Source organism: Podarcis pityusensis (assembly GCF_964106645.2).
Source record: "Podarcis pityusensis genome assembly, chromosome: 3".
In the NCBI taxonomy this organism is placed as follows: domain Eukaryota; kingdom Metazoa; phylum Chordata; class Lepidosauria; order Squamata; family Lacertidae; genus Podarcis; species Podarcis pityusensis.
This window is the reverse complement of record NC_138026.1, coordinates 2614763-2640761: the sequence shown is the minus strand read 5'-3', so window position 1 is coordinate 2640761 and position 25999 is coordinate 2614763. Positions and strand designations below refer to the sequence as shown.

Sequence of the window (25999 nt, the reverse complement as noted above, 5' to 3'; positions counted from 1 at the left end):
CTGCTTAGACCAAGGGTTGTCAACCTGGTCCCTACCGCCCACTAGTGGGCGTTTCAGGATTCTAGGTGGGCGGGAGGGGGTTCTATGGCACAAGCTGAATCCTCCTTCCATTGAGCGCTGGGAGGCGGTAAGGAAATGTTACAATCAAGTAAGATGCATTAGTGGGCAGTAGGTATAAAAAGGTTGACTACCCCTGGCTTAGACCATGCTGTCTCACTGCTACAGATGAGCACTCTGCAGGTCAACTAGGAAACCTCACAAGTGATGGTTCCCCCCACTATAAAATTCTTCCAGACCTGTCAGCTGATCAGTTTCCAAAACCACTCCTTGTTATACACATTTGACATTATCCTTACCAGTCCGACACCAAGATGCAGGTTTGTCCACCTGTGGAGCCGTGCAATTGCCAGTTACAAATTCACAGTCCCTTTTGTCTGTCTCCTTAGAAAAAGTAGATCTTAAAAGAAACAGGCAAAGTATAATGTGAAGGACTGCACATAATTGTAAAAATGCTTTGTAGACCTCACACTGCAAGCCTCTGCATGTCTTCTCAAACGTAGGTCTCACTGATTAAACTGGGCTTACCCCTAACATATAGGCTTACAGCCTTACTGTTTTGAGCTCCCTGAGGGTCAAAAATCTCAATTACAAAAACTTTATGTGCACAGAAGGGATTGGATCCAGATTTAGTCCTGCTGGGAATAGATTCACGTCAGTTTGTTCATGATGTAGATTTGCGTGTGGCCACAGCACACTCACACACACACATGCTCATATCTATTTATTTATTTAATGAAATTTATATATATACAATCAAGGATTGTAAAAAAAGAAAAGAAAACCTCAGTGTGAACAACCCACCTCCATTGCTGATGCGTGCAGACAGGGGCGTAGGAAGGGGTGGGGGCGGTCTGCCCCAGGTGTCATACCAATCAGCCCCTCCCTGGGTGCACGACATGTGCCCTGCTTGGGGTGCCCAAGTGCCCAGCTCCATGGCTGCGTGCAGATCAGCTGGGGGGGGGGGCAGTATTTGCATGCTCATCAGGCCTCAGGGGTACTTGGAGAGATTTAAGCCCAGTATTGTGTCTACTTTTTTGTCCTGTAGATCAGATGTATTGAATTAATCTATATAGAGAGTTACTATTAACAACATTTCTTACCACAGTGAAGTATCAGGGCATGTTACAACAATGTTGAAATACTAATATTGTATTAAAACAATTTACAGTCTCAGGCATGAGCATAGCCAGCGGGGTGCAGGGCGCAGCTGCCCCCCCCATCAAGTAAATAAATAAAAGTACTTAACTAACTGACCAATTGTTTTGCAGATAACTCGGTTCTGCCCCCTCCAACATAAAGCCTGCCCCCCAAAATAAATCCTGGCTATGCCCATGGTCTCAGGATCACTAATATATTAGTAAGGAACTAGGAGACCATTTTATTTAATCTCTGTGTGTGTATGTGTGTTTGTAAATTCAATGTGGCTAAGTGAGGAGGCATCAGAAACCAATAAAATGTTGAAGAGGACATGCAGAGCCCAACTAAATGAAGATGATGATCTAAAACTAGGCACCCTGGAATGTTTAGCTAACCATGTTTGCAGAACTTTCTGAAGGGGCACTGAGAGACCTCAGCAGAATGTCCATTGCTTTATTCCTTTTTCAGGTAAATGGATATTAAAATAAACCTGTGTGCTCTTCTTTATTTTTTTTTAATATAATATTTATTGGAGTTTACAATAAGAATAAATGTAGCAGACAATATAACAAATATCTTAGCATAGTTTCACATTTTTTTTGGACTTCCTCACATCTCCCGCTCCCACTTTCATCGTTATAACTTTTTACCAGCAATTTGTTATCTTATTTACATTCTTATATCCCTTCTATATTTCATAGTCTTCTAGTTCTCAACAAGAGTTATATTTTCTCAATCTCACTTGTTTTCTTAGATTGTCTAGGTTAGTGGTGCTCAATTATTTATGATCTAGCATCCTGCTTAGCATTCACTCAAGTTACAATGTTTTTGTAAATAGTTCTTAAATTTCTTCCAATCCTCCTCCATCCTCTCTTCTCCCAGGTCGCGAATTCTGCCAGTCATCTCAGCTAGTTCCATATAGTCTATCAGTTGCATCTGCCAATCTTCCAGTGTGGGTAGATCTTGAGTTTTCCAGTGCTTTGCAAGAAGTATCCTTGCTGCTGTTGTTGCATACATAAAAAATGTCCGGTCCTTCTTTACCACCCCTTGGCCGACAATACCCAAAAGAAAGGCCTCTGGTTTCTTAGTGAAGGTATATTTAAATACCTTTTTCAGTTCATTATAAATCATTTCCCAGAACGCCTTCACTTTAGGGCAAGTCCACCAGAGGTGGAAAAATGTTCCTTCACACTCTTTACATTTCCAACACTTATTATCAGACAGGTGGTAAATTTTTGCAAGTTTGACTGGGGTCATATACCATCTATATATCATTTTCATTACATTTTCTTTCAAAGCATTGCATGCAGTAAATTTCAATCCAGTACTCCACAACCTTTCCCAGTCCTCAAACATAATATTATACCCAATGTCCTGTGCCCACCTTATCATAGCCGATTTGACCATTTCATCTTGTGTATTCCATTTTAACAGCAAGTTATACATCCTTGAAAGTACCTTAGTCTTTGGTTCTAACAATTCTGTTTCTAGTTTCGATTTCTCCACCTGGAACCCTAATTTCTTGTCATTTTTAAAAACTTCTTTATTCTGAGCGTAATGTAACCAGTCTCGCACTTTATCCTTCATTTTCTCCAAACTCTGCAATTTCCAATTGTCTCCATCTTTTTCTAGTATTTCCCAATATTTAGGCCATTTAGCCTCCATATTGGGTCTTTTTCGGGCCTTAGCTTCCAAAGGTGAAAGCCACCTTGGAGTTTTATTTTCCAGCAAGTCTTTATATTTTGTCCAGACATTAAACAGTGATTTTCTGACAATATGGTTCTTAAAGGCCTTATTTGCTTTAACCTTGTCATACCATAAATATGCATGCCATCCAAAAGCATTGTTAAACCCTTCCAAATCCAACACGTCAGTGTCTTCAAGAAGTAGCCAGTCTTTTAGCCAGCAGAACGCTGCGGCCTCATAATACAACTTTAGATCTGGCAGGGCAAAGCCCCCTCTTTCTTTCGCGTCAGTTAATATCTTAAACTTAATTCTGGGCTTTTTGCCCTGCCAGACAAACTTAGAAATATCTCTCTGCCACTTCTGAAAGCACTCCGTCTTGTCCAAAACCTGAAGTGTTTGAAACAAAAACAACATCTTTGGCAATACATTCATCTTAATAGCAGCAATTCGGCCTGACAAAGAAAGTTTCAATTTTGACCAACTATCTAAGTCTCTCTTAATTTCTGCCCAGCATTTTTCATAATTATCCTTAAATAGACTTAGATTTTTTGCTGTTATGTTTACCCCTAGGTATTTTACTTTTTTAACCACATTAAGTTCTGTCTCTTTCTGAAACCGTTCTGACTCTGTATCTGTCAAATTTTTCCCCAAAACCTTAGTTTTCTGTTTATTTAATTTAAATCCAGCCACCCAACCAAAATCATTAATCAGTTGTAATACTCTTTTCGTACTAGACTCTGGCTCCTGCAGGGTCAAAACCAGGTCATCTGCAAAAGCTTTTAATTTATATTGTTTCTGTCCGACCTGAATTCCTTCCACCAACCGGTCCCCTCTAATCATATTCAATAGCACTTCCAGAACCGAAATGAATAACAAAGGGGAGATAGGGCAACCTTGTCGTGTTCCTTTTTCAATTTTAAACTCTTCTGTAACCACATTATTAACTATCAGTTTAGCTTTCTGCTCTGAATATATCGCCTCAATCCCATTCTCAAAACCCCGTCCCACTCCCATCTCTTTTAAGTTTCCCATCATAAATTTCCAGGAGATGTTGTCAAAGGCCTTCTCCGCGTCTATAAAAATTAAAACTGCTTTTGTGTTTATATCTGTTTGCAAAAGTTCCAAAATGTCAATAATGTTCCTTGTATTAGCAAACAAATGTCTACCTGGGAGAAAGCCTGCCTGGTCCTTATGGATTACTTCATTTAAAACTTTTTTAAGTCTACTTGCCAAAATGTCTGCAAATATTTTGTAATCCACATTTAAAAGGGAGATGGGACGATAGTTCTTAAGTTGTGTCTTTTCAGCTTCCGTCTTTGGTATTAATGTGATAAACGCTTCCTTCCACGACTCCGGTGCCCTCTTCCCCTCCAAAATTTCATTGCTGACCTCCATCAAAGGTTGTATCAAGTAGTCTTTTAATGTCTTATAGTACTTGGAGGTCAGCCCATCTGGCCCTGGAGATTTGCCCAGTTGCATGTTCTGAATGGCTTGTTCAATCTCCTGTCGTGTTATTTTGGAATTCAGGATTGTCCTATTTTCTTGTGACAGTTTGGATAGTCAATTTTTTGCCAAAAATTGTTTAATCTCAACCTCGTCTTGCGGCCCTTGGGTGTATAATTTTTTGAAGTATCTCTGGAAACACTTTCTAATGTCCACAGGATTCTGAATGTTTTTTCCTTCAACCTCTAAGTTTGTAACCGTATTTAATCTTTGTCTTCTCTTCAACTGCCAAGCTAGCAGTTTTCCACATTTATTCGCCGACTCAAACGTTTTTTGTTTCATTAATTTAACCTTCCATTCTATTTCCTGATTTATCAATTTAGAATATTGTGTTTGATAAAGTTTAATTTCTCTCAGAGTTGGCTGTGACTTCGGATTTAATCTTAACTTCTTCTCTAATTCTTTTATTTTATCCAGGATCTTATCTTTTTTCTCATTTTGTGTCCTTTTCTTTACGGCATTCTGTTGTATCAAGAATCCCCTCATTACAGCTTTACTTGCGTCCCAGACGATTCTTTTTTCCACCGTAGTATTCATATTTATCTCAAAGTAATCCTTCAAAACTTTTTGGGCCTTCTTGGTAATTTCCTGATCTCTGAACAAATTGTCATTCATCTTCCATCTAAAGGATCCAGTTGGTAGTAGTGTCATATCCATCTTTACTGCATTATGGTCGGAGCAGGTCTTTGGGCAGATTTCCACTTTTCTGGCCTTAGGTGCCAGGCCTCTAGATATCCATATTTGGTCGATTCTTGTCCAGGTCAGTTGGGCTTCAGAAAAGAATGTTCCCTCTCTTCCTAGTGGGTTCTTTGTCCTCCAGATGTCAATCAAGTCCATATTGTCTGTCATTTCAAAAAAAGTTTTAGGTAGTCTGCCGTCTTTTTTAACATTTTGACTTTGTGACTTGTCCATGTTAGTTGATACGACCCCATTCATATCTCCCATCATTATGATGTTGTTGTAGTCCAGATAATCCAGCATAGTCTCATGCAGCTTCTTGTAAAATTCCGATTTCCCTTCGTTAGGTGCATAGATTCCTAATATCAACAATTTCTCTCCTTGGTGTTGTATCTCAATTGCCAAAATTCTTCCATGTTCATCTTTAAATAAGAATTTGGGTGACAGGCTCTCTTTCGCATATATCACCACACCTCTCTTCTTGACTTTGTCCGAAGATATAAATTCCTGGCCCAATCTTTTATTTATTAACACTTTTCTGTGTAGCCTTGTCACATGTGTTTCCTGTAGGCAAATAATGTCCAATTGTTCTTTTTTTAATATATGAAATATTTTCTTCCTTTTTTCCGGAATGTTACAGCCATTTATATTCCAGCTCAACAGTTGCAGAGACATCCTGAAATTATTCTGGTTATTTTTCAAGGGGTGGTATCTTGTTCACAGGATCTTCAGGTTCCACAGGTGCTGGTGCTGGTACTGGCGTTGCCCCAGGCCCAGGAGGTAGTTCAATTCCTTTTTGAAGGTCCTCTCCGTATGTAGACAGAAATTTGTCTCTCTCTTCCGATGTTCTAATTTTGACCTTTCTCCCTCTAAAGGTAAAGGATATTCCTTGGGGGAATTCCCACCTAAATGCAATTGCGTTGCTCCTTAATAATTTGGCAAGTTCAGAATAGGCGGCTCTAAGGTCCAACAGTTGTCTAGGAATATCTTTGTAAATTTCAATTCTTCTGTCCAAAATGTCCAGTGACTTTCCGTAGTGTAGGCCCAAAATCTTGTCCCTTTCCTCCTTTGATCTCAATGTTATCAGACAGTCTCTGGGCCTCTCCTTTTTTATAAATCTTCCAAGCCTGAAAGCTGACACAATTTTAAAATCCTTTTCCTCCAAATTCCAGAACTTGGAGAATTCTTTGGTTAAGAGCTCAGCTAGGTTTCCTTCTTCTGCCTCTTGTAGCGACCTAATCCTCAAATTATTCTCACGATTTCGCAGTTCTATCATAGAAAGATAAATCTGATGTTCCCCTACTTGTTTGGTGAGTGGTCTTACCTCTTGTTCTAAATTTTCTAATTTTTGTCTGGTATCCTCAGCCAATTTCCGATTTTCTGCTGTGGCCTCCGTCAACTGTCCAATTGCCTGTGTGTTCTGTGCCACTTGTCCAGTTAATTTATTTAGGCATTCTGTATTTTGGTCAATCTTTGCTGTTTGCTCATCTGCTTTCTTGTCCAAAGCTTCCAATTTTTCAAAAATTTTATCTAAAATAGAAGCAGATGCTCCTGAGGCCATATCTTCCAATTGTAACTGCTCTATTTCTCCCTCTTTTGCCTGTGACGAGGCAACTTCTTCTACTTCTGAAGGCAAAGTAGGTACAGATGATCTACGTGTCTGTGAGGCTGAGGTTAGAGTTGTCAAAGTTGTTTGTCTAACTCTTCCTCTTCTTCTTGTGCCACTCATTCCAACGTTATCTATCAGTCAAGGTCACACTGAGTTATTCCCATGGGAATAGAAAGGCCCAGAGAAAGCAAACAGCCGGGGAATCGAAAGTAAATGTAAAGTCACTGTTTTAATCCAATCCTCTAGAGGGAGCTTAAAATGTCTTTCAGAGTCTAATTTAATGTCCAAGAACCTTCAAGTACAAGTATTTAGCAGAGTTGATATTAATAGTCACTTTGTTACAAACAGTGCTTACTGGTCTCCAAAAAAATGTTTCAAATTAGGAGGTCTAAGTACCCTCAGATTGTTGCAAGTTCCAATATACAGTATCCAAATCTGCAATACTGACAGCTCAGTCTCTCAGAGCTCAGGCAGCTCCGGACCCTGGGTTTCACCTTTTAATTGTAATCCAATAAAAGAAGGAAAGTCAAATGCAAATGATAATTCCAAATCATAAACTTAAAGTCTTTACTTTAGATTGCAGGTTCAGTGGGTGCTTAGATCAGTAAAGTTAAAAGTTCTTTTTTCAGCCTCCACTCCTCCAGCTCTTTGCTTTTTAAAGTTCAATGGCAGCGGAAGACGGACTTCCTGTTTCCACGTCTCTCTGCTCTCAGCCAAGTTCAAATCTTTTAATTCAGCTTTTAGTCTCTAATTTAAAGTGATTCAGTCTTTACTCACGAATAGGTTGGTTTTGATTCCGGATCCAAATCTCACAGGAAAAGGGATCAGCGCTCACCGGCAGCAGCAGCGTGGCTTCGCTCCGCAGATTGCGAAACGGCTCACAGCGCCGCCACCCCCCTCCACGCTCCGGAGCCCCTTACGGGGTTCCTTTGACGTTTGGGGGGTCGCTTCTGGCGCCCACCGAGCCTCAAGACCACAGGCTCTTGCCGCCTGTGGTTTTCCAGAGTGGGTCTCCGCTTCACCGTAGCGGACGACCCAGTTTCTGCGGAGCCTCCTCTTCCCGGTTAGAAGAGGACCGCCATTGCCGTTCGCGCCGCCCCCGGAAGTCTCCTGTGCGCTCTTCTTTAGACTAATGAGCCTTCCATTTGAATACTAGCTGCATATCCTTGGCAACAATAATAAAGGAAATGGCCTATTACTGAGAATTGTATATAGCTTCTACGTATATAAATAACAGTTTATCAGAACGTTTTGTGGATGCCCAGGAATGTATTTACTGAATAAGTCACTAATTTTTCAACATTTCTGAGGATTTTAATATAATCATAAAAAAGTATGTCGGTTTATACAGTAAAGTTTAATTGTTGGTCATCTAAATTTTTTTATGTAGGCAGTTTCCTTATTAGGGAAACAAAATCAGCATTTTGCTTTGCAACTTGTTAGTTAGTATTGCCTTCACTGAATAGAAAATAGTTTTGATTTGTGTATCTTTTTGTGTACTTATTTGCATTGTAGTGATTGTGAGCAGAAGAAGGGGTGGAGGAAGCAACATTCTTTCACAGCAACTTTGGTTTCTTCATCAATAGGGAAATATCAATTAATTTGCAGAACTGTTACACCATGTGTCACTGTCATAGTCTAACTTAATGATCAAATGCCTCTTTTTTCAGTTGCAGCATGTAAATTGTTATCCTGAGAATGTGAATGCTCTGATGTAATTGCACATTAACTTGCTTGATGGTGTAGTTAGTATTAAGTAGAATTAGCCTTTGATGATACACATGATTCAGTCTGAATGTAAAATCCCTCTTTTCTGCTGAGAAGATAAGCTTTGGATATGTGGTAGCGTTTTGGTCGCAAAACAGTGAAGACTGTTATAAAGGCTGGCTGGTTTTTTATTTTTTTAATTGGTTAATAGTCTATTGTCATGTGATGATATGGCCAAAGGCTGAAACAACAAAAACTGCACTGAATGGAGGTTCTGCAAGCAGCTATGAATGTATAGTAACATTGCAGCTCTTCAGCTTTCTCTGAGCCATGCTAAAGCCACAATAATGCAACCACCTCTCCCACTAAGCTTTATTGGCTCAAGAAAAGAAACTAAGGAACTTCATTGGAGACCAGATTAGGTGAGTTTCAAAATGGAAAGATCCTTTTGGCTTCCAGCTCCATTATCTTTTCTGTAGTCTCTTGATCAGCTTTCCTACACATAGCTGCGGATTCCATGGTGACCTGTAAATTGCTTTTTTGGCTGCCAAATTGCTGTAACCCTTCTATTTTTATGTTTTTAAGAGAGCTTAAAACTGTCCATCCTCTTTAGACATTTATTTCTTTAAAATTGACCAGTGCTTGGGAGGATTTCAACTATATCCAAAAGGCTTAGAAGAAGATGTTGCTTCTAGTTTTCATTAAAGTCAACAAACATGAAAAGCCCAGAAGGGGATAAAAGCAACTTAGTGACTTTTACCTAATACATATAAATCTACCTAAGAGCTGTATGCAATAGAAGTACTCAAAGTACTACATTTATTTCTATCTAAGATGCAGAAATAGGCTTGGTGTCACATGATCCTTCACAATGCCAAGTTTAATAAGGCTCAAAAGACTGTGAGATGAGTAAAATAAGGTCAGTCTGGGTTGGGCCAGTTTGGCTTAATGTGAAAATAATTGTGATGTTTTTCTATCATGGTGACAGTTTGCTTTGGCGCAGGACACTTGGAATACTATACTAGAAAATGTTTTAGTAGAGCATTTGTTAGATGCCTTGTTTACCCTTTCTTAAAAATGAATGCTGGAAACTCCCCAATGTTACACACATGGTTTGTGACAAAGACCACTAGTTCAAGTGGAAGGGGGGAGAAAGATAATAAAATACAAACTGTATTTTAATATACAGGGTGATGTGAAAGTAAATATTCAAATTAAAGTCTAATAATAAGTTCAACCCATTTAAGTCCATGGCCTTAAATCACATTTAATTGTGCATGTGATTCTGATACTCAGTTTAGCAGTTCTTCTTGAAACAATTTGGGACATCATATGTCAAAATTGCACAATACAGTTGCATGCTCGCAGTTATACCATATAAGGACTGTGCTTGGTATCTTGTTGATAAAAGTCCTCCTTTCTCCCTTGGAGGGCCTATCTGGGAAAGTCACGTATGGTAGCAACAAGAGACACTGTTCAAGACAGATGTTATGTGATCCTGAGATGATATTTCTTGCCTTTTTGACATTGCACCTTTGATGCATTCCTGTTTTGAATCTTTTGAAAAGTGCTGCTATCCTTCACTTCCAAACTAAAGAGAGACTCATTTTTTAAAATTATATAAGGACGTACTCTAACACCAGTGATTTATTACTATGCAGGTAAACAGGTTTGTTCAACCTTCTGTGAATCAAAGGCAGGTTGATTAGAATGTTTTCACATTTATTATTTTTACAGTACACCCTTTCTGACACACCTTTAATATTATGTGCCTACTGGCATTGCTTCCTGGCTCATCAGTTTTAAGAAAAAAAGAACAAACAATGCATTATTCATGTTATAAGTAGCAAAGTTGTTGTTCTATTAATATAGCACAGAAAAGGATGCCTAAATACTTTTACATGTTCAAAAAACATGTAGAACCTTGCTCTTACAAGTAGAACACATCCATATGACTATAACTAATGGAAGGTTTGTAACTGTATACTTAAAACTTACAATGAATGGTCCAAAATGGCACTAATGATGCTGAGGGAAATGTGTTTGGCAAAGGAAATATAAACATAGTAGAGATTTGATAGGCTTGAAAAATGGAATGAAGTACAACACTAAAAATGGAATCTATCCAGTTTTTGCAGCAGTAAAGCAAATTATAATTGCCTATTTGTAAAATGTGATATTGTAATGTCAGCAAAGATAATGTATAAGTTTTGGTATTCTTATGTCTAGGAAGGCAAAACCAAAGTCCAACTGGAAACTGATACAGGGAGACTGGATATTAAAATTCTGATTCAAATCACAACAAAAGAGTGCAAAATGAATTGGTTATCTGCAGTCGTGTAAATGCTAACGGTATCCGCAATAATGCTAATGGTGGAAAAATACAACTGTAAGAGTTGTAACTACAGAGATGATAAATTATTTACAAAGTTCTTAGCTTTTTTATTTTTTCAAGGAAACTTATTGAATAAAATGTAGAAAGGGTTATTTTAGCTCTTCAACATACTATGTGCCCAGTGGCATAGCGGGGAGGGAGGGCGGTCACCCCAGGCAGTGTTTTGGGTGGAGCATCACGGCACAATAAGCTGTTGTGTCCTTGAGGCAGCAGGTGTGTGTCCTGGCCCCTGTGATCCCAGCGCTGCTTTTGTGAGCTGCGCTGCTTGCAGGGAGGACGCCCTGTGATCCTGGGAGCCGTGCCCATAGCTCCCTGGGCTCTCAGGGGCCAGGGCACAAGCCTGTTGCCTCCTTCTCAGCCACCCTCCAACTGGAGGGCGCCATGAGAAGGACGCAACAGCTCAAGGCTGCGAGCCAAGCGCCACTCACAAAGGCAGCGCTGGGCTCGCACTCCAGATGGGTGGCTGAGAAGGATGCAACAGCTCCCAAAGCTGTGATCGTCCACAGCTCTGGGCAGCCCTCTCCTACACTACGATCGGCTGCAGCTTGCTCCAGGGGCAGAACTGTGAGTGATCGCAGCATCACAGAGGGGCACAGCCGCCTCTCCGAAGCTTCTGCCCCGAGGGGGCACTGGCACTTCCACTCTGGAGCCAGCCGCAGTATTTAGCCCCACTTTACATGTGGATAAAAATACAGTGGTACCTCAGGTTACATGCGCTTCAGGTTACATACGCTTCAGGTTACAGACTCCGCTAACCCAGAAATAGTGCTTCAGGTTAAGAACTTTGCTTCAGGGTGAGAACAGAAATCGGGCTCCGGCGGCGCGACGGCAGCGGGAGGCCCCATTAGCTAAAGTGGTGCTTCAGGTTAAGAACAGTTTCAGGTTAAGTACGGACCTCCGGAACGAATTAAGTACTCAACCTGAGGTACCACTGTGTAGTATCAATAGAATATAATTCAAATGTTGGCTTTTCTGACTATATTTTTTGCAGTATATTTTCTCATCAGATCCTCTGTAGGAGAAGAAATGAAGATGTATTAGTCTTGTCAACCTAGCGTGAGGTAGGAACTTGGCAATGTGCAAATATATGCAAGTTGCTCCATAAAAAATTGCACATTATGTTCAGTTGCAATGTTTTATAACAGTGAGGAGAAAGTTTATCAGGTTTCTGGCCTCTAGCAGAAGTCAATTATTTCTGTGCCAATCTGAAGTTATTACAGGGAGTTCCTTTTCATCTCACATTAGAGTTGGTGAGGTTCATGTGACTTCCAAGGTTCCAAACAATTACTAGTAAGGGATGAAGACTTGCTTTTGTATTTGGGAGCTCAAGAGGAGAGAAAATACAGGGATAGTGGATCTGCCTTATTTTAGGGTTGGCAGCCATCACTTGGATTTTAGTGGCCTGAAGAAGCTGTTAGTGAGGGTTGGAAGCTCTCTTTATGTTCTTCAGCTCAGCAAGAAGTAATCTCAGCCTTTGGGAGGGGAAAGCACTTTATGAAGCTTCAATGATTGCAAATAAGTTTAGCTGAGAGGATCAGCAATCTGTGATGACCCTTCTTAGTTGATCCACTTCAGAATTCAAAACAGCAATGCAAGAAGTAAAACTAAAGTTGAAAAACCAAAATAATTTTTAGCATTCCATTGCTCAGCTTACTATGGGGAACAATATTCTTTGCAAGAATAGGAAGTAAATATTCTAAAATATGTCTGCTGGAGTTTGGATTATTGTGTAAATTCTTTGCATGGAATATTATTAAATTCTTCCCAAAGCTCATGGGAACTGGAACCTATGTCCTTGGAATTAATTCCCACTACATTCAAAGGAACTTGCTTCCTAAGATGTACATTGAGACAGCAGGCTTAAGCTGATGTTTCAACTTATGTAGGGTTTGTTAAAAAAAAGTTTAGGTAGCAGTTCAGCTAGCACATTCCTGGAAATATAAGCACATTTACCTGGAAATACCTTTGACCGAAACCAACAAGGTTTGATATAACTATTATGGTCCAATAAGCTGTGGTTTTGTGGCCTGGGAATGAGCCATGTGTTGTGTGTTTTGCACGTTCAGCTTACTTTCTTAAACCAAAAGTCTTATATCATCTAAATCATGTAACGGGGGTTTAAGGGGTCCAGCTAAACCAGGATATGAAACCAGAATTGTGGACCACTTGAAGATTGTTGAGTGCCTTGGTGGAGCACTTACTGAGCAATCCTATGCATGTTTATTCAGAAGTTAATTCTACTGTGCTCTTGAACAACAAATCCCTAATTTCCTGACAGTTATGGGAGTTTTAGACCACCAACGTTTGGAGGGCAATGTCTTGGCAACCTGCCCTAGTGTGTTTAGGACTGCAGCCTTCATAAATTGTTTTTGTTCTACAAATCCAAGCACCTACATTTGTTTTAATAGCATTTTCTTTCTACCTGCCACTTCAGAATCAGCACCAGCATCAAAATCAGTGCCATATTATGAAAAGCACAGGCCCCTGACAAGGCTGTTGAGAAGACCACCATTAACTACTAAATGTTTAAGGAGATATGAGAAGACTGCACCACTATTAATAAAATCACAGGTCCTAAGGTACAGCTTTGTTATTCCAGCCCTGGTCAAAACAGCCTTGATCTCTATTTTCAGGGGGAAAACAAATAAGTTGCAGGGCCATGGACAGATCTTTTTCAATTGTTTTGCAACCTTTTCCCAGGCCACCTGCTTGCACCTCATGCTAGGGTTGCCATGTATCTGGGAATTCCCAGACATGTCTTCTTTTGGGAATCCTACATGCCCATCCAGGGGGAACCAATTAAAAAAAATGGTGCACAGGCAGCTCTGGTTCAGGTTCTGGCTTGGTGGTGGCCAAAAAAAGCTCAACAACTTTTTGTGTCCGGATTTTCACCTCTTGAAATATGGCAACCCTACCTCATGCACCAAAGACCCTGAATGAATGAATGAATGAATGAACATAAGAAAAACATGAATAAAAGAGGAATTAGAATTTAAAACAGGTAATTGTTAAAGCAAATAGGAACAAAAAAACAAGCATAGGATAAAACATGTGAATAGAATACGAGATTAAACACAGATAATGGATGGATAAGAACTGATAATAAAAAGCAGATAAGAACTAAGAGACATGCAGTTAAAACAACTGTAAGAGACCCTCTGACCTACAAAATTGAAGGAGTTTGTCTTCAAGGAACTGCATATGTGTTACAGTATACATTTTGAAGCCAATGTATGCTTAATTGCCAAGTTAAAATATCTGCTTTAGAGTAAATTATGCTAGATAACGGTAACTTATAAAATGTTACATTCTTCTCCAAATGCAACACTCCTGCATGCACTGAGTATCTTTACCTTGTAGAGCTGTTGTATGTCACATGTGTGAAACATCGAGCGCTGGCACTGGAGGCTGGGAGACTGTCTTGAACTTTCTGGTCCTCCTGTGGCTGTATAGTCAGGTTTACAAAAGTGTCACTCAAAGCATCTTCTCTGTCCATATGGCCTGGAATCTCTAGGTGTTTTTAAAATTAAAAACAGAAATTAAGAATAAAGTTTACTATTGCTACATGCTTTACTGGATACAGTGGTACCTCGGGTTAAGAACGTAATTCGTTCTGGAGTTCCGTTCTTAACCTGAAGCACCACTTTAGCTAATGGGGCCTCCCGCTGCCACTGCACCGCCGCTACACAATTTCTGTTCTTATCCTGAAGCAAAGTTCTTAACCCAAGGTAATATTTCTGGGTTATCGGAGTCTGTAACCTGAAGCGTCTGTAACCCGAGGTACCACTGTATAAGAATTGGCTTTTCAAAGCAATTACTACAGAAGACTAGCTATGAAGTATTTATACAATCTCAATGGTGATAGTAACTGACTTTCACAGTAATTATTACTAGCTGGGACTAGAACCTGTCAAAGTGGTTTTCTATTAAAACAAGTCTCCCATTATATATTTATTCATACCCTGCCTTTGCCCCTGACGGAACCAAAGGCAACCTCTTATTCATATATGGGTGACCTGAGCTACCTGCATGTTGATCAAAACAGGAACATATTTATTAAGGTATTTGTATCTCACATTTGTAGGCGATTGGCCTTTGCATAGTGGCTTAGAATGCAATAATGAAAAAATTATTCTATTTAATTTAAATAGAATTTCATAAACAGTGAAAATAGAGCAATAAGTTTAAAACTTTAGAACAACGTCAGCAATGAAAAACAGATTGGGATAAAGACTTCCTTAAAGCCTATTTAAAAGCAGCTAAAAGAAGGTCCTAAATGTACATTCATTGGGTTTAAACCCAACATAGCAGGCTCTGGAGGAAGACCAGGAAGAATAGGAGGGCCAAGCTGGAACAGAGAGACCCTTCTCTCCCTCCAAATATACCTGCTGGCTCCAGTGTTGAGACAGGAGTCCCAGCTGCCTCCCTTCTGGTGGGGGACAGAGTGCTGTTGGACCTGTGGAGGGATCCACGCCACTCAGTGGCGTAGCGTGGGGGGTGCCAGGGGTGCCGGCCGCACCGGGCGCAACATTTGGGGGGGGGCGCATTTGGCCGGCCCTCCTGGAGGAAGCAGGAACCCCACTGTCCTCGGACCTCCTCCGAAGGCTGGCGGTGGGGCGGAGAGACCTCCTCCCCGCGCCAGCCTTCGGAAGGCTGCTCCGAAGCCTGGCGGTGAGGCGGAGAGACCTTCTCCCCGCGCCAGCCTTCGGAAGGCTGCTCCGAAGCCTGGCGGTGGGGCGGAGAGACCTCCTCCCGCCGCCAGGCTTCGGAAGGCTGCTCCGAAGGCTGGGGGCGGGAGGAGGGCTCTCCGCCCCACCGCCAGCCTTCGGAAGGCTGCTCCGAAGCCTGGCGGCGGGAGGAGGTTTCTCCGCCCCACCGCCAGCCTTCGGAAGGCTCCTCCGAAGCCTGGCGGTGGGGCGGAGAGACCTTCTCCCCGCGCCAGCCTTCGGATGGCTGCTCCGAAGCCTGGCGGTGGGGCGGAGAGACCTTCTCCCCGCGCCAGCCTTCGGAAGGATGCTCCGAAGCCTGGCGGTGGGGCGGAGAGACCTTCTCCCCGCGCCAGCCTTCGGAAGGCTGCTCCGAAGCCTGGCGGTGGGGCGGAGAGACCTTCTCCCCGCGCCAGCCTTCGGATGGCTGTCCTGAAGACTTGTGGTGGGAGCAGTGGCGTAGCGTGGGGGGTGCAGGGGGGCCTGCTGCACCTGGCGCAACATCTGGAGGGGGTGCGGAAGAGACTCGAGTGCTAAAATCCACGGGTTAGGGGGCGCAAATTACTTGCCTTGCCCCGGGTTAGGGGGCGCAAATTACTTGCCTTGCCCCGGGTGCTGAGAACCCACGCTACGCCACTGACGCCACTTCCTGGGATGGCAGAGCAGGCTTCAGAGGGGTAAATGTGCCTGGTGCTCTCATTTTTTATAGATTTTGAGACAAATATGACAATGAAAATTCAAAACCGGCTACTGTTTTTTTTGAGATCCACAACAGTTTATTATATGATCGAGGAATATGCACATATGACATGAACTGGCAAAAGCCAGCTGACACCACTTTGCCTGTTGCTCGGGATCATCTCTGGTGAGCATCCAGCATCCAACAGTAATCAGCCAACAGGGAAGTGGACCACTTTTCACTTTCCATTATTGTAATTTCCTGGTAAAACATTCACTGTGCTCATCACTAACGATACTGCAGTTGTCAGGGAAGAAATCCAAGTGGGAATGGAGAAAATGGACCTTTAAGGACATATTGCAGCCAGGTTTGTGATACAGAGACATGTTCTCAACCAGTTCCTTGTAGTTTTCTACCCTGACATTTCCGAGAAAGTTAGTTGACACCATATGAAATGCACCCCAAGCTTTTTTCTCATCACCCTGAAGCAGGTTGTCTAACATTTTGTCTTTGATGAGCTCGCAGATCTGAAGACCCACAAAAACTCCCTCTTTAATTCTTACTTCGCTGAATTGAGGAAATTTTTCAGACAGGCACTTGAAAGCTGATCTATGGCTTTTACAAAGTTTTTCATCAGACCGAGTTTGATGTGTAGGGGCAGTAGTGAGATTTTGTTTATTTCTGCCAGTGCTGGGAGTTGCACAGTCTTCTCTCTGACATTCAGAGATTTCCTCTGATGCCAGTCTCTCTTCACAAAGTGCAAAGTCTTTGCTCGGCTGTCCCATTCACATGAAAAACAGCAGTACTTTGTATATCCCAACTGCAGACCCATCAACACAGACCCTACCTTCAAGTCACAACAGAGATGCCAGCCATACTTCCTGCGTTGAAGACAGTCTGTTTTAGGTTGTTGTAGGCTTCTTTCATGTAGACAGCATGTCCGACTGGAACAGATGGAATTCTATTTCCATTATGCAGCAACACCATCTTGAGACTCAATTTTGAGGAGCCTATGAATAGTCACTATTCTTGCATGGTTATGTGTGATTCTGAGGACATCCATTACATCATTTACATTGTAGCAGAACACAAGGTCATCTTCCTTTCTGAGGAACACAGGGTAATCTTCCTTTCTGAAGTAAGGTGCAAACTGCTGCTGATGACTGTGAAATGAAATCATTAGGACATTTTCCTTGATACAATTCCATGGTTAAAGTCTTGATCCCAGTAACTCCACTTTGGCCTTGGGTGGCTCCAGATCACGAACAAGATCATTCAGTTCTTCTTGTGCAAGATGGTATGGTGCAGATGACGGACCATGGCAAACATCTGGATCATCATTAGACACTGAAGGCTGAGGAGAACCCAACATCAGTTCACCTCCCTTCTCACTGTCTCAATCAATGGAAAATTATCTTGAAGGTTCAGGAATGGGAAGTCCTTTGCCATGTGGTACTGGTCAGAAAGAAGATGGCATGTTTGGGTATGCTACTGTTCACTTCTTTTTCCTTGTGAATGATGGAGATGGATAAAGCCCTTTTAGCAGAGTGAAAACACTTATTAACTTTTGCAGCTTACTGGAAGCTATGAATTAGGAAATTACACCTTTTTATCCCTGTTTATTTGTGGTCTGCTGACCTTCCCTTCTCTGTCCCTGTAGCTAAGAATTAACCACATTTTAAGACAAAAAAAAATGTTTACTTACATTTCAATGCAGGTAGCAAATACATCAAAGTAGTATGCAGGTAAAAATACTTCTTAGTTACAAAATACAAATTAGTTCCAATATGGAGCCTGGGCTCTCAGCAGAGGCCAGGCATGTACATCTGCTCATATTGCTGGCTTGAAAGAAGAGAGACTGAGGCAAGGAGGAAAGAGAAAATATTAAGATCTTTTGTCCTATTTCCCACCACAGGAAGTAGGGGATATGACATCACACAGACCCGTCTTCTCAAGGAATACAGGAACTCTGTGAGCCTTAACCCCTTCATATGCTTATTTAGCAAATGCAACTGTCATTTTGATGGAAGATGTTCCCACAGGGATGCCTTCAGAAACAGGTGGTACCATTCAGAAGTAGCAGTCATTTGCGTGATTGCTTGGCTCCCTCCAAACCATAGGAACAGCAAATGGCTGTTTGCCCTTTTCCCACGTATTTTTTTTTTGCACACGTATTGAATCATATGTGTGGGGCCCAGGCCTTGTCCTGGTCCTCAATATTACATCCAAAATTGAGCTGATACGCCTTTTTACTATCAGACTGATGACACTTTTCTGGCTTGCAAATGTCACTTCCCCACAAACGTAATGAAAGTTTTATCTGCACTATTAACACATTTACAAGGCATCACTACTGTTGGATTTACACTGCAGGGATCACTTTTGTAGTACTTATGACACAGGGGTAAATGGGAGAGTAGCACACAAATGACTTGCTCACCCTGCAAGACTTTGTTTTATACTAACTATTGCATCAATTTATGTCAGCAATTGACTCAACTACATTACTCAACAGCATGTCATTGGTTCTGGGAGTGGTGTGTATGATGAGCTGATGCAATATGATGCCATATGTCTCAATCAGGAGTTTGAAATAGAGCGTTGCCAAATGAAATTGTGTAGTCAACATGGACTGGGTTGTTTCTGCGTGGCTATCTTAGGATCTCCTAAACAGGAGCCAATCAACAATTTTGATTGTCATTTTCATGCTCAGTACCTTGAGATTAGTAAAGATTGGCTATTTTAATTTCAGAGGCATTTTGTGTGTTGTGCAGCGCAACTTGTATTCCACACTAAACTGCTTCGTATTCCAAGCGTGTTTCTAACTGGGGTCTCTCTTCTCCTGGAGAGTGTGCAAAGCCCCATGTCTAGGCACCCAGTTGATTCTTTTGTCAGTTACACACACGTGGGTCAGATCTATTTTCCACCTCCAAATAAATTGTATAGATGAAAGGACTATGACATCCTGGAGCCAGGATGTGCTTCCTGCTGCAGCTGATAGCCCTGGTAGATATGTGTGAGTCTGACACCTTCCGGTTCATGTCATGTGGTACCACTAGACATTCCACATCATGAGACATTCTATGTTAAAATATAGTTGAATAAATTGTGAGATAGCAGATGACGTCTAAGAGCTTACAGTCCCCACAAGACTGCAAGGCACACAGACCATGGCAGAGTGCTCCCCACCAGTGCCTGGGGTGGGTGCATGTGCGCCAGGGCCCACAAAGCATGCCATGGGGACAGAGCACACCGATGGAGCGAGCCCCTGCCCTCTGGCAGGAGGGGTACATTCATGGTGCTGAACAAGCCCAGCGCCACTTTGTGAGACTTGCAAAAACGGTGCTGGGCTCACAGGGTGCCGTGAGCTGTTGCATCCTACTCTGGAGGGCAGCTGAGAAGGACGCAACAGCTCATGACGCCCTGTGCCCCCCCAAACTGCGCCCAGGGTGACGGACCCTGTCAGAACAAAGGAAAAACATGACTGCTTGCATCCATGTCGGGGGGGGGGGAGCCAGAACAAAAGCTATATACAAAACAGAAACTCCCAGTGAGCAGGAAGTAAACAGGCATGTGACACACAACAGCCTGTTCCCTTTTTAAAGGTGGAATGGAAATATCCTAACACTTTTTCATCCCACTAATTTTTAATAGACAAGTAAAGTATTGGTCTCAGGTCTTATCTGGACTTACCTTTTGCCCTGCTTTTGTAATCTGTGTTTTCCACAGATGGCCGTTTGCTCCAATTGAGCTTTAAAGAGCAAGTTTAAGGGCACTTGGACACAAGAGCTTTAAAACCTGGACTGTGCCTGGAAAGAGCAGCAGAAAGTGTGGATAAGCCCTAAATCTCTCTTAATTAAATCAATGGGACCAAAAAACATTTAAATCTGAGTGAATTATTCCCAGTGTGCATTTTGCTGCCTCACTTCAACTAAACTTTAGATTTGCATTAATGTTAATTTCCCTCTTTTTGCTGTTTGTGCTTTAGAATAGTGACAGTGAAGAGATCAGGAAAATAATGGAGTAGCATATTTATAACAAGCTTTTGTAATCCCCCCAAAATATAATTTAAAGTGAACGTTTAAAGCAAAAAAACCCAAAACATTGTATATAGTACTGTTAGAAATAATTAAATCCCAGGCTTTCAGACTATGGATTAAGAAATAAAAATCCTGTTACAGATAGAGACTTTAAAAGGGTCCCCCCCCCCAAATCATAAGAACATTTCCCTTCCCACCCCGCTTTAAATCCTGTTTTATACCTTCCTTGTTCTCTAGGCTCTCTGTACCCTGGATAACCTAATCTGCACACAGCTCAGGTTAATGTCATGGGCTGCGGAAAGAATGTAAGCTAAGCATGCTATATGCCATGTCTGTTAATTTATTTGAGCCAGAGCCCCAGAAATGTTTACCAGCTTACGAGGGCAAAGATGCTTCTAAGTACCTATGATTCCTTGCTGTGTAAAGGCTTGGTTTTCAGGATGGGAAACAAACATTACTGATTACTGAAATGATGTATTTTCATTCCATATAAAAAAGGAGCTACTTTACTAAAGTAGTTTCATCAAGTAAAACCTGTATACTGCAAGGCTATACATTTCTCCCCAAAAACAATCCTATTGAGTTTGATGGGACTGACTCTCAGATTGATGAGTATAGGTTTGCAGCCTATACTTTCTGCTTTCAGAGATCTACGGATTTGGAACCACTGAGGCACATAACTTTTCAAGTAGACTTCACGAGCCTTAACCCATGTGCATGCCAACTCATAGCCTCACCGTTGATCCTATTCTAAGCTTTTGAGTGTCTTCAAGCATGTAAACTAGATTTTCAAAAAGCAGTTTTGAAATCCATATATCTTTTTATCTGTACATTTTTATCTGTTGGTAGCAAAGGAAAACAAAGAGATACTTGAATGAAAGCAGAATAATTTATGTTTACACCTTGATTTGTATTTTCCACAAGATGCTGCCTTTGCCCTGGGCTTCCAGTTTTCCAAAACATCTTCTTCTTCTTTGGCTTGTAGCTGAGTCTTCCATAAACACAGTCTTAACAGTGAGTCTGTAAGTGACTTTGGAGGCCAATTCTGGATCCACACATCCTTCCACAGTGGAAACCTAGGTTTCTGGGTGGGAGTTGATCACTGTGAGGATTTGCCAAATGTGCCTTCCTCTTAGTATGTTTCTCCTTTTCATCCTGAGTTTGTGCTTCTTCAAAGTCCATGACACCTTTGGCTGTTCTCCAATTGGAGCTCTTGCAAGCCAGTGTTTCCCAGTTGTTGGTGTTTATGATACATTTTAAAAGATTTGCCTTGAGAGAGTCTTCAAACCTCTTTTGTTGACCACCAGCATTACGCTTTCCATTCTTAAGTTTGGAATAGTTGCTTTGGAAAATGATAAGCAGGCATCTAAACAACATGACCAGTCCAATGAAGTTGATGTTGAAGAATCATTGCTTCGACCCTGGTGATCTTTGCTTCTTCCAGTATACTGGCATTAGTTTGCCTGTCTTCCCAAGTGATGTGTAAAATTTTTCAGAGACACCATTGAGGGAATCTTTCAAGGAGTTGGAGATGGCATTTAGAAGTGGTCCATGTTTCACAAGCATACAGTAAGGTTGGTAGTACAATAGCTTTGTAAACAAGCATTTTGGTTTCCCTGCAGATGCTCCAGTCCTCAAACACTACACTTCAATCGGGAAAAAGCTGCACTCACAGAGCTCAGGCGATGCTGGATTTCAGCATCAATGTTGGCCCTTGTGGAAAGATAACTGCCCAGATAGGAGAAGTGATCAACACTTTTGAATGTTACACCACTGAGTTGGATTTGTGGTGCTGCTGGGTTGTTTTGTGTTTGTTGGTGCAGCACTTTGGTTTTTTAGATGTTGAGCGATAGGCCAAGCTTTCTGTAAGCTTCTGAGATATTTATGATGGTTTGGAGGTCATCCTCTGAGTGTGCACACACGACGTTGTCATCAGCTCTATGACGGAAGTTATGGCAACCTTACTCTTTGCTTTCAGCCTACTCAGATTAAAGAGCTTTCCATCTGTTCGATACATGATTTCTACTCCAGTGGGGAGTTTCTCTTCGACAATGTGTAGGTTCATGGAAATGAAAATAATGAATTGAATTGGGGCAATAACACAACCCTGTTTAACACCTGATCCCACTGTGAATGGTTCATTTTGAGAACCACTGTTATCTGCGATTGTTGCTGTCATATTATCATGGAGGAGCCGAATGATGTTCACAAATTTATCTAGGGAGCCAATTTTCAGAAGGACAGTCCACAGGGCATTACGATTTAGTGTCGAAGTCCTTAGTCAGGTCAGTAAACGCCATATACAGGGGTTGGTTTTGCTCTCGGCATTTTTCTTAAAGCTGTTGAGCGGTGAAAATCATATCCACTTTCCTTTGTAACATGCCACTTATTATCTTCCACCTGTTCTGCTGTTGAGGACTCCTTGGATCATTCTTTGTCTAGCTCCTCCCCTTTGACCTTACCATCTTGGATGACCCTGCTGGCCTATCGATACCCTGGACAGCTTCGCTCAGAAGGGTCATAGGAATGTGCAAGCCCACTCACCATGATCGGGTGATGATCCAACAAGTGAGTCAAAAACACTACTACTACTACTACTACTACTACTGTTGTTGTTATTGTTAAAATTTGAATACCATCCTATACCTGTAGATCTCAGGGTCCAGCCTGGCTGGAAGAACCAGCCACCTATTTCCACAAGAAGCTCATAACAAATGGTCATGTGATTTTACCTGCAGGCCCTTCTGAGAAGACAAGAGACTTCCCTTCCCTGTTCGGTTTAGTATGTAGTGATGCAAATACACCTTCTTTGTGCTGGCACCGTGCCCACAAACCAGGAACACTTTCGGTACTCAAATCTTCATAGCATTTTCTAGGATGAAATGGAGTTCAAAGACATGCAGTGGCATGGAAGAATGAAGGAGCACTGACAGCTCTACTTAACAGGAGCCATTAAAATATTTACAAAGTAGCAGCTGCTCTTGCATTTAAACAGTTTCTTTGGCATGAAAAAGAAACTTGTTGATAATTGGCAGATAAGCCATGTTACTATGTTTTATGTGTGTTTGCACTCTGCGTGGTATGCACAGCCAGTTTTGCACAATCTGATGTTTGCAAAGTAATTGTAACGTATGACCTCCTTAGGCAACAGGGACAGAAGCTGCCTTTAAAATGCTGAGCAAGCATTTAATCACAACTCTTCCTGCTGATCTTTGAAAAATTCAATACATTCAACAAATATAACTCCTCCTAAAGATAAACTATAAGATGAGAAGTGAGGGTTTCTTGGTATGTGCTTTAGGAATCACAGATGTACCCCAATGCACTACTAGTAGGCCAGACAGATGCAATTCTCTGCCTGTTAAAAAGAATACAGCAAAATGTAGCTGACAACTAGGGTAAGCAGAGAAACACTGCCAGACTGTAAGAGGTACAAACCACAGCTGTGAGGTTTTCCTGAATCAGAAATTGGTGCGTGTTTTTTTTGGACAGAACTCTAATAATGCTGACTATTGCAGGGGGTAAGGGAACTAGAGTACTGAGGAAGATGGCCAGGATGTAAATATACATTAGGGTTAATTTATTCTGGGCAATGACTTTAGCATAAACTACCTACTATGACAGATGCTTTTTTGTGGGGTACTTTCAGAAGGTTCAGTCAAAACTTTTAAGGGACAGTAATAAGTTCTTGAAATAAACTTTCAGTTAATACATGTTTATCGAGGCTACAATACGCAAAGGGATATTTTTTGAATGGGCAAATGCCTGGATTATAAAGTGCTGCCTTTTTCCACCTTCCACAGAGGAGCTCCTAGTGATTTGTACTTTAAAACTACAGTGACAATAGGAGGCAAAAGGGGAAATTGCAACCCTAGAGATGTAGCCTTCTACTTCAAAACTACATGGTGCAGTTAGGCAATGGGATTATGCATTGCCACATCTTGCATGGTAGCTATCTTTAAATATCTAAAGAGCTGCCTTATGGAAGACGGAACAAGCTTATTTTCTTCTGCTCCAGAGGGTGGAACTCAGACCAATGGCTTCAAGTTACAAGAAAGGAGATTCCATCTAAACATCAGGAAGAACTTTTGAAAACAATTGTGAATATTTTGATAGTCAGCTGCTAAAGTTGTAAAAAAACACACAGTCTTACCCATAAAATAAAAGTAGGCCAGAATAAAAAGACTTCAATAAGAAGTGAAATCAGTGAGGGAGGGAACAAATTATAGCTCATGGGACAAGGCCCTGTCTTTTGTCCCACCCAGCTGTGCTTCCACCTTAGGCGGAAACAAAGAACAGTTTCTTCTTCTGAATTTAGGGAGTAGTTTGGATGCTATTGGAAGAGGTAATCACTAAAGTATCCTAGACCTTCACAGGTAATCACCAACACTTTGAATTGCGCCTGGAAGCAAACTGGCACCCCTGGACATAGCTAACATCTGTATAATGCTGAACCCAAGAGAACCCCAAGAATGCACATCTGACTCTTCAGGAGGAATACTGCCCCATCCAGAACAGTCTGATTCCCTATTTCCAAGTCTTTCCTGACCAAGAGCACCTCTGCCTTGTCTGGACCAAGTTCAAATTTTAGTTTTCAGTCAGCCCATTTCTGTCTTCAAGCACTAGTCTAAATATCAATAGCTTCTTTGTACTATATGAAAAGGAGAAGTACAGTTGTGTACCATCTGCATATTAGTTCATTTAATTTAATTAAAGCTTTTTTGATACAAACAAGATAGAGAAGGAAACAAGGAAGTGAAAAAATATAGAAAGAGAAAGAAAGAGAAAAGAAAAAGGACTTCCGATTCTGTTTGTCAGTTACATAAAAAGAATTATTCAAGGCATTCGCTCCACAACAACATCCAACTATTCCGCTTTTCTTAAACCAGTATTTTTCCAATCTTCAAACCCAAATATTGCATGCTTATCTTCCTTTTCAAACAAAAAGTCCAAAAGGGGTTTCCAGTGAATAATATTGCATTTTTTCTCTAATTAAACATATCAACTTTGACTCCAACAATTTCAGCAACAATGTCTCCATATTAAGTAAAGGTAAAGGTACCCCTGCCCATACGGGCCAGTCGTGACCGACTCTGGGGTTGCGTGCTCATCTCGCTTAAGAGGCCGGGAGCCAGCGCTGTCCGAAGACACTTCCGGGTCACGTGGCCAGCTTGACGAAGCTGCTCTGGCGAGCCGGCACCAGCACAGCACACGGAAACGCCTTTTACCTTCCCGCTATAAAGCGGTACCTATTTATCTACTTGCACTTAGGGGTGCTTTTGAACTGCTAGGTGGGCAGGAGCTGGGACCGAACGACGGGAGCTCACCCTGCTGCGGAGATTCGAACCGCTGACCATACGATCGGCAAGTCCTAGGCACTGAGGTTTTACCCACAGCGCCACCCGCGTCCCATCTCCATATTAAATAATGATAAATCTTTCCCTCTCTGTGCGTATAAGAGTCTCTCTGCTGTGAACATACATTGAGACAATATTCCATAGCCATATACCTCCAATTTCCACTTCCTGTTGTATTTACCATGCTTTTTCCTATCTCTTTAAGTTTCCATTTATGTTTCTTCCATTCTTTTTCCAAAAAGAATGTCATGGATTTAATAGCTTGGGATCACTCCAACTCTTTCTCTCTCAATTCCATCAATGTCAGTTTATTCAGGTATCTCTCCATTTATAACTTCATTTTTGTTTTCCAAAATCTCAGCTTTATCATTTAGTTGCTTCATTTCTCCATATACTTGTATAGTGAGTTCTTCAGTTTCATCACATGTTCCTTCTAGTTCTG

At 41.5% G+C, this 25999-nt stretch overlaps 1 protein-coding gene across 5 annotated transcripts in view; it reads right to left on the bottom strand.

The window, feature by feature from the left end:
- WDPCP (WD repeat containing planar cell polarity effector) overlaps positions 1-25999 on the bottom strand; it is a 201504-nt gene that overhangs the window by 7102 nt on the left and 168403 nt on the right. For 3 of the 5 annotated variants that reach the window (XM_080997392.1, XM_080997393.1, XM_080997391.1), the window contains exons 15-16: positions 14129-14285; positions 357-457 (exon numbers count right to left, since the gene is read on the bottom strand). The exons of 1 other annotated variant lie outside the window; for it this stretch is intronic. In XM_080997392.1, the coding sequence (XP_080853518.1) occupies positions 357-457; positions 14129-14285 (258 nt within the window). The remainder of the gene's footprint in view (positions 1-356; positions 458-14128; positions 14286-25999) is intronic. One more of the 5 variants, XM_080997394.1, reaches the window with a different exon arrangement.